We start from the raw sequence: 9,392 nt of genomic DNA on the forward strand, positions 1-9,392 counted from the left end.
GGTAGGATACACACAGTCTTTTCTTTTACTCCCTAGGCTCCCCCTCCCCTCCCCTCCCCCTAGATCCCCTGGGGATTGGGTCCAGCAGGAGAGAGAGGTGATTTCCTTCACTCCAGATGCACAGTTTTAGTTCTCCTTTGGCGGAAACTTGCCTTCTGTCATGGCAGATATTCAAATGCTGGCTGGTTCCTGGAGGTTCTTTTGGGACCCTCCACCCTCCCCTGGCACAGCAATGCACCCTCCTGCCAGCGGCTCACAGAACTCCGGGAAACACTTAGGTTTACCAGTTTGTTAAAGAATATGATAAAGGATATAGATGAAAAACCAGATGAAAAGAAACATTGAGCTAGGTCTGGAAGGGTCCTGAACACAGGATCCTCTGTTCCCGTGGCATTGGGGTGTGTTATCCTCCCAGTGTGGATGTGTTCACCCACTTGGAAGTTCCCAGAGCCCACTCGTACTGGGATTTTATGAGACTTCCCTCACTTAGGCATGAACCATCATTAACTCTATTTCCAGCCCCTCTGCCTTCTCTGGAGGATGGCGGAGTGGGAATGAACATTCCAAGCTTCTAATCATGACTTGGTCTTTCCAGTGACCAGCCCCTATCCAGTAGTCACCCGGGAGCCCACCCAGAGTTGCTCATTAGAACAAATATGATCCTAGTGTTCTTATCACTTAGGAATTTACAAGGGTTTTAGGAGAGCTGTGTCTGGATGGGTTCAAAGACCAAATATTAGAACAAGGGATGCACCTAGTGGTCTTATCACACAGGAAATCACAAGGGTTTTAGGAGCTCTGTACCAGGAAACAGGGGTAGAAACCAATATATATATTTTCTATTATCTCACAAGTGCCTACATTTTAGGGTTGTAAGAATTAAGTGAGCTAATAATACTGTAAGCAGCACACAAGTGTTAGAGTTAACTCTCTGAAGATACTGTGGTAAAATTAGTTAAGAATTTCCTCTGCTCTCTCCCATCGTTGTTTCTTGATTTCTTTTACTCTGCTTATTTCAATCTCCACCTCTCACGGAGGCAGCTTGTCTCATGTGTGGTTATCCTTAGCCACCTGCTCATATTTAGGGGTTGGCATTAAAGTGCTGAGTGGAAGTGTGTGTGAGGGTAGTTTGTCAACTGGTGTGACCTAACTCCACTCTGATAGAACTGTATACTCTGTGAGATCAGGATCCTATCTTGTTAGCCACCAGATTCCCTGCATCTAGAACACAACAGGTGCTCAATAAATATTTGATGTTATTCTTAAACCTCTCTAAGCCTCAGTTTTCTCATCTGAAAATTGAGGATAAAAAATATTTACCTGGCAGGAGTTTTGAGGAGAGACAGTATATGTAAAGCACAAGTTCAGTGCTTAGCACTTAGTTATAAATAATAATGGGTAGCAATCATTATTATTGTTATCATTTTTAGGGACATCAGGGCAGCAGCTCCATGACCATTTGTGGTCACCACTGACCATGCTAAATATAGAGCCAAAGCACAGTACCTGTTGAGAGGCTAGTTATTACAGGACAAATCAGCAAAGCAAGGAGAGGGCTTAAGATAAGCCCTTGACATTCAATGTTTAGAAAGTCCAAGGACACTGGCTTTAGTCATGACTGAGAAGAAAGAAGGTGGGTAGTGATGTCACACTGCCAAATAGCTCTGTAGAATGGCCATTCACATGGAATGCTCCTGTATTGCTCTGTTCAGTCTATTATAAGCAATTTAGCAGTAAAGGCACTGGAGGAGGCTAAATGGTGCATGAAGCCTTCCCCTCAAACCTGGCACCCTATCCAGACAGCAGGCAGGCTGCTAGAAATGGAAACCCATTTTTTTCTGGAAATGGAAACAATCCGTTTCTTTTGGAATAGAGTTTTTGAAAGTAATATATGTACATAGCTTTAAAAAAAATCAAACAATACAAGAGGGTGTAAATGGAAGAGTCAGCATTCCTATCACCCCCAAACCTTCAGGCAGATTCCCCAGAGATAATCACTGTTTTGTCTTACAGATACTTTTAGGCATATGCAAGATATGTGTATTTTTCCCCAGATGGAATGGTAAAAAAAGAGTTCTGAAACTTGTTTTTTTGCCCTTTATTTATCCTTAATATCTTTGCACATCAGTATATAAGGACTTATCTCCTTATTTTTAACAACTGCTCTATTCATTAAGATAAGTTAAGAGATAAGCCCCCAGATCTCCACACTTAACACAATTGAAGTTTCTCATTTACCTAAATCCAACTGGTGGTAGTGCGTGTGGGAGGGGAGGTGTTCCGACCCTAGCACTTATTCAGATATCCAGGATACCCAGGACTTCAACATATGACTTCCACGTACTCGGTGGCTTCTAAGGTCACCCTGGGTATTAGATGGGGAAAGTGTGTGGAGGAAGGTGAGGTTTGTTCTAAATGAATCAGGCCTAGAAATGTTTTATACCACTTCTGCTCACTTTCCATTGGCCAGAACTAGCCTGACTGCCCTAGACTAGTACTAGGAAATGTCCCAGATGGACAGCTTCTTCCCACAGTAACTCAGCTCTATGGAAGGAAGCTCAAACCTTTGAGAGGCAGTGAGCCACATCCCACACAGACACATTGTAGGAATACACCCTCATTTACTTAAGCTTTATTAGAAGGCTGGTTTTCCTCTTCTCTTTCTTCTGTTTTTCTACTTGTCTTTTGTCAAAGGCAAATTTTTTTAAGTGTAGAAAACTACTAACTGGTAAGAATGAAGAAATAAGAAAACGGACACTTGTGGAGCGTATACACTCGTTCAGATCTGGTGGGGTTAGGGGGGAGACACTACCAACGAAAAGCCTTTAAAGGATGCATATCTTTGACCCAGTAACACTTCTAAGGACATTTCCTAAAGAAATTAGTGGATAACTGCTCACACTGTACGTACAAGGATATTTATAAGAGCGACACATTGTAAGCAACCTAGATGCCCAACAACAGAGACCTGTTTAAATTACAGTGCATCCAGAGAATGGAATGCTTTGCAGGTGTTTAAAATAACTGCATGATACCTGCAAACATAAAAATATGTCCATATGTTCTGATAAAAAACAAGACTCCTAAACAGTGTATGTTTTTTTAAACAAATTGATTACGTGTAGCAAAAGGCTGGAGGACATCTGTTAAATAAAACGTTTACAGTGTTTATCCCTGGTGGGTGTAACTATGGTTGTTCTCACTGTCTTCTTTTCCACCTTTATGTAATGTCTCAACGTTTTATCATTAGAAAAAACAGTGAAGCTATTCTCCGTTTGAAACAAACAAACAAAAAAATGTAGATAAAGAGGACTGGGGCTTAGGTGACTGAAAGCAAGTATGTGAGACCCCGCCTCCAGGACCCTGCCTGTCACCCAACACTCAAGTTGCTATCAGGAGCACTTCTCTCTGTTGCAGTGACTGGCTTCTGTCACGCAATCCCCAGGTTATAAAGAGAGGGGAGGACAGGCCTCAGGGCAGAGGCAGCAGCCCCAGGGTCGGCAGGCTGCGGCTTGCCATGGGGAACACCATCAGGGCCCTCGCGGCCTTCGTCCCGGCTGACCACTGCCAGAACTACATGGTCAGAGACCTCCAGGAGATGCCGCTGGACAAGACGGTGGATCTGAGCGGGAACATGCTCCGTCGCTTCCCCGTGCACGTGTGCTCCTTCCAGCAGCTCGCCAAGCTCTACCTGAGTGACAATCGCCTCAACAGCCTGCCTCCGGAGCTGGGGCAGCTGCAAAATCTGCAGATCCTGGCCCTGGATTTCAACAACTTCAAGGCTCTGCCCCAGGTAGTATGTACCTTGAAACAGCTCTGCATCCTCTACCTGGGCAACAACAAACTCTGCGACCTCCCCGGTGAGCTGAGCCTGCTCCAGAATCTCCAGACCCTGTGGGTCGAGGCCAATTACCTCACCCAGCTGCCAGATGTGGTGTGTGAGCTGAGTCTCCTTAAGACTCTGCATGCTGGCTCCAACGCCCTGCGTCTGCTGCCAGGCCGGCTCCGGCGCCTCCGGGAGCTGAGGACCATCTGGCTCTCAGGCAACCTGCTGACAGACTTCCCCCCTGTGCTGCTTCACATGCCTTCCCTGGAGGTGATCGATGTGGACTGGAACAGCATCCGCTACTTCCCCAGCCTGGCCCACCTGTCAAGCCTGAAGCTGGTCATCTATGACCACAATCCTTGCAGGAATGCGCCCAAGGTAGCCAAAGGGGTGCGTCGCGTGGGAAGATGGGCGGAGGAGACCCCAGAGCCTGACCCCAGAAAAGCCAGGCGCTACGCACTGGCCAGGCAGGAAAGCCAGGAGGCACAAGTGCCTGCTCTGCCTCCTCTACTTCCACCTAGCAACTCCTGAGAAGCTTCAGGTGTAGGTCAATGCCAAGGACCCAACTCCAGCATCTTCTGGAGACCTCTCCATTAGAATGCAAAGGACTGCTCCAGGACAGGTGGGGCAGCTCTGCCAGTGGAAAATGGAATAGTCAGATGAAATGCCTACCTTACACCAAGAAGAAAATACTCAAGGCCAACATCTCTCCCAGAAGAAATTGTTATAGGTGGCATGACAACTTCTTTGCAAGAAAATCAGCCTCTCCGAGCAGGTATTTTGAAACACTTAAGAGCAAGAAAGGCTGGGACCCTTTGGCCTCCTCCAGTCTCCAGGAGTGGCTGGTCATGAGGCCAATGAGCCCCTCAAACAAGGTATTTGTTACAGAGCTCATCTAAAAGTTCAGGGGGCCTGTCTCCACCCCTTTGCAGGATGTATTTTCTTACTATGAATGACCATAAATGGTAAGAAGACATTACCGATTCAGGCCACTTAAAAATGACATGTCTACCTAGTCAGTCCGATTCAGACTTCGTTGTTGCAAAGGCTCAAGATGAAGCTTTTCCCCTGAAATTTAGTGGCTGCTGAGAAGACACCCCTGCTGGGAATGCCTCCTGGTGGAATCCAGCTGCCACTTTAAAACTTGACAGTGGTTCATGCTGATTTCGCTCATTTTCCTTGACCCACCTGTAGACTGTCACTGGCAATGCTGAAAGTCATCTAGGAAACAGAACCTCTCCTTGGCAATGCTGAAAGTCATCTAGGAAACAGAACCTCTCCTTGGCAGTGCAGTCACATCAAAATCAAGCCTCGTTGCGAATGGCTGCCTCTGTGGAGCAGAGCCCTCCTGTTTACTCACATAATGAACCAGAATTGAATTGAATCTCTTGCCGTGCAGGGACCACATTTCCAGAATCATATTAGGTTAAAAGTTGTACGTGAGAAATCTGCTCGTTTGCAACAAGCATTTGGAAATTGGAATTGCAGGTTGTGGTATATATAGGAAGTGTCTGCCTCTTCAGCCTCAGTATCTCTGCCCTGCTCTGGTTTGATTTTTGTAGATAAAATCTTTTGATGGTCGGTGTATAAACCTAGGTAGTCAGGCCGCTATTTCTCTGAAGTATGTTAATCATGACCTTTTCTTCTCCCCATGAATACATCAATTTTAAACAAACTGCTGTCAGTGGGTAGTTTAATAACACAATCCTTTATGTTCTTGAACCCTTTCAGTAGTCAAGGACACAAAAGTGCCATCTTAACTAAAACATACTGAATTTAGCTTTTAAAAAGTACTTTTGCCATAAAAGCATCTTAACCCAGCAAAGTTTGGTTCTAAAATGACATTATACAGCAGACTATTTTCATGTTTTCCTACCACAATTATTTCTTGCTAAATCAGAGGAAGAAAGTTTCATGGTTTCACATAATCTCTTCCTGTCACCACCCCCCAGTCTGTAGAGTATCTACAACCCATTGATCAGACTGCTAAAGGGTCCTTTTAATCACTAAATTGTCAAATACTTAACTCCTTTAATAATGAGTCCAGATTTCTATTAGACAGCTAGGATTTAGTCTATTTACTCACTCCTAATGACTGCAATTACACTATACTCAGTTGATAACAGAAACTTTCTGCCAACAAGACTGCCTCCTGAGCTGTATCACAGCTCATCCTTCACAATGGCTATGATTTTCTTTTGACCCTCTCTTCCCCCTCCTAAGATTACGGGGCCCACCTTTTCCAAGGAAGCCATAAGCTGTAGCTATTGACCTACAGAATTTTCATCTAATGAGCTAACTAGTCTGAAACAGATATCAAATTATAAACATTCTGACACAAAATTAAACTGTTTTGTTCTAAAATAATCAATACACAACAAATAAACACTTCTTAAACAACATGGTTAAGTGTTCACCATGAATTTTGCTGTCCAAGTTTTCACTATAGGATTTCAATCAATTTTATAAATTGACTATGTAAATGCATATTTACATTTCCATAACCCTCTGATGTTTTCTTGAAATTCTAACGTAATTATAAACTTAAAAAGGGAAAAATGCTGAAGCACCAAAAGTTAACTTCTTTTTCTTTGGTGCACCACACGACCTGCGAAAATCTTAGTTCCCCGACCAGGGATTGAACCCAGGCCATGGCAGTGATAGCGCCGAGTCTTAACCACTGGACCACCAGGGAATCCCCAACGTTTTTACTTTTAAAAGTCCTGAAACCCAAAGTGCATCAGAGGAAAATCTCTTCCAGAAGTTTATGTAGGATTTTAGCTTCCACAAATATTAATGATGCCGGGGCTTCCCTGGTGGCGCAGTGGTTGAGAATCTGCCTGCCAATGCAGGGGACACGGGTTCGAGCCCTGGTCTGGGAGGATCTCACATGCTGCGGAGCAACTAGACCAGTGAGCCACAGCTACTGAGCGTGCGCGTCTGGAGGCTGTGGTCCGCAACGGGGGACCGTGACAGTGAGGCCTGTGCACCGCAATGAAGAGTGGACCCTGCTTGCCGCAACTAGAGAAAGCCCTCGCACAGAAACGAAGACCCAACACAGCCAAAAATAAAAAAAAAAGTGCTCCAATAATCTAAAGGAGTTATATATATATTTTAAAAAATATGAATGATGCCAACTAAAATCTTTAACGTGGATTCTAAGGACATTCCCAAGGTTTGTTTTCGTCCTAAAACAATACTAAGTTTGCAATTTCACACTTGAAAAGTCAGCTTGTACTCTAAAAATCAATTACTCAACTTTTAACTAAAAGCCCATATCCTACACACAGTAACCTGGAGGCAGTGTACTACGATGGTTAAGAGCATGGTGCTTCAAACTACCTGAGATCACATTCTACCTTTGTACATTTACTGGTCAGTTACCTACCTGTGTGCCTCAGTTTTCTCATCAGTAAGGTGGTAACAGTTTCTGCCTCTCAGGGCCCTGTCAGGTTTAAACAAATTACTGTGTATGAAGTGCATGGAACAGTGATTGGCAGGTGATGGCTAATGTTTACTTAACATATTCTTTTACTAAGTGTTATACCATGGCAGTACAATACTTATATTTATCGTACAATCAGTATAACTCCTTGTTTGAAGGAAAAAAACGTAAGTAGCAATTAAACAAAAAAAGCTTTTTCTCAGTAAAATTTTCAATATTATCTCTAGTCTTGAATATAAGAAATATAACTGCAAAGTGGTCAAACACTTCTGGTTTACATATACAGGAAAACACAGATAAGATTACCAAGGATTCATTTTTTTAAACACCTAAACGAATATACTTTGCCCTCTGCCTGTTATGCTAGAATTTGCAAAATCACCAAAGTACATGAAAATGTGAGACTATTCCTTGGCACTAAACCCATTCGTGTCATGAGGGCAAGAGACATGAGACTGAAGACACGTGTGTGTCTGCTAGATAATTTACTGCCTTTGCCACTGTAAAAAAAAAAGATACACCTTGTACTCTATCTTAGAAAGAATATTAATGCCATTAAAAAACAAGTTTACACGCTTTTCCCCCTTTCTGGACTGTCCACTTCTGAGAACACGAAACAGGTGATATTTATCTTTGAATCCCCAGTGGCTGGTATAATTCGACCACATTACTTGAATTTTGGAGATTTTTTTTTTTTTTTTTTTTTGCGGTACGGGGGCCTCTCACTGTTGTGGCCTCTCCTGTTGAAAAGCACAGGCTCCAGACGCGCAGGCCCAGCGGCCATGGCTCACGGGCCCAGCCGCTCCACGGCATGTGGAATCACCCCAGACCAGGGCACGAACCCGCGTCCCCCGCACTGGCAGGCGGACCCCCAACCACTGCGCCACCAGGGAAGCCCTGAATTTTGGAGATTTTATCCTGCACCAAGGCCACAGGACAGGGGGACACACTGACACTTACGGAGCACTACTGTAGGTCAGGCACTATCCTCAGGGTCTTGTGTAGATTTATATATATAGTCTTTTCAATACCTCTTTGAAAGAGGTGTTATGTACCACTCAGAATTTTAAAACCTTTACTCTTTATTCATATTGGGAATCAACAACATTCTACAATAATACTATGATTAAAAAAAGGTTAAGTCCTCTTTACATTTCTGCTCTAGTAATACTCTAAAACACCAGAGTAGGTACAAGACAAGGCAGACTTCGGAAAAGAATTTCATACAAAGTATTCTATTGAGTTCTATGAGTCAGGGTCCTGACAAGAAAATGCATTCACCTCAAACGATTTACAAAGAGACTTTTCACAAAGGAACTGTTACTAAACAGAATTAAGGGGAGCAAGATCAGGGTAATACAAGTGATTGTATTTGGCATGAGTCACAGCAGCCGCCAGCCCCACCCATAAGGCTGAGTGAAAGTGGGAACAGAAATGTTACCAAAATGCAGTAAGAGCTGAGTCATGAAAAGAGGGCTTGCCCAGAGAGCTATACTGGTAGGTCTCCCAGGGATGCAGCCAATTCCAGAGACAAAGAGCAAAACCAGGAAGAAAATACCAATTCCCTCTCCCCAAATCCTACCAGAGCCTCCTGAATTAAACCACAGGAAACCAGTCCACAGGGAGCTGTGAGGCAGTTAGCAAGGATAAGTCCCATGGCCTCCAAGCAGGCAAAGAATGGATTCTGACTTGAGGAGAGTAAAAGAAAAACCAGCACACATATTATCCTTCTTCAAAGAAAAACAGAAGGCTACTAAAATGGATTTAAAAATTCTAAGCACTTAGACAATTTCTACAGTTAACTGTTAACGTACATTATAAAAATCTCCATTTCTATGTCACAAAAGCCTTGCAAAAATAACAACTTACTGCTTACATAACTGTTTCTGAGTTTAAAAAAACTCCATCTTAAAACTCTTACAGGAATTAGAGGGCCCTAGGTTGGTACTTTACCTCTGATATGGAAAAAACTTTGTAACTTGTGAACTCGGGATATTCTAGGCCTATGATGAAAAGATCTATAAAGGCTTCAAAGGATATGAATTCAGAGGAAAAGAAGCATGAGTGTATTCTTGGATATACAATTAAGCTCCCACATTTCTACCTCTTTTTAGATTAACT

The 9,392-nt window shown here is 43.4% G+C and overlaps 1 protein-coding gene across 1 annotated transcript; it reads left to right on the top strand.

Moving 5' to 3' along the window:
- The first annotated feature begins 3,517 nt into the window (after window positions 1-3,517).
- LRRC10 (leucine rich repeat containing 10) lies at window positions 3,518-4,357 on the top strand. Its single transcript, XM_032645064.1, has one exon. It carries the CDS (start codon window positions 3,518-3,520, stop codon window positions 4,355-4,357), a length of 840 nt encoding a protein of 279 aa, XP_032500955.1.
- The last annotated feature ends 5,035 nt before the right edge of the window (window positions 4,358-9,392 follow it).

The sequence above is a fragment of the Phocoena sinus genome, chromosome 10 (genome assembly GCF_008692025.1).
Source record: "Phocoena sinus isolate mPhoSin1 chromosome 10, mPhoSin1.pri, whole genome shotgun sequence".
Taxonomy (NCBI): domain Eukaryota; kingdom Metazoa; phylum Chordata; class Mammalia; order Artiodactyla; family Phocoenidae; genus Phocoena; species Phocoena sinus.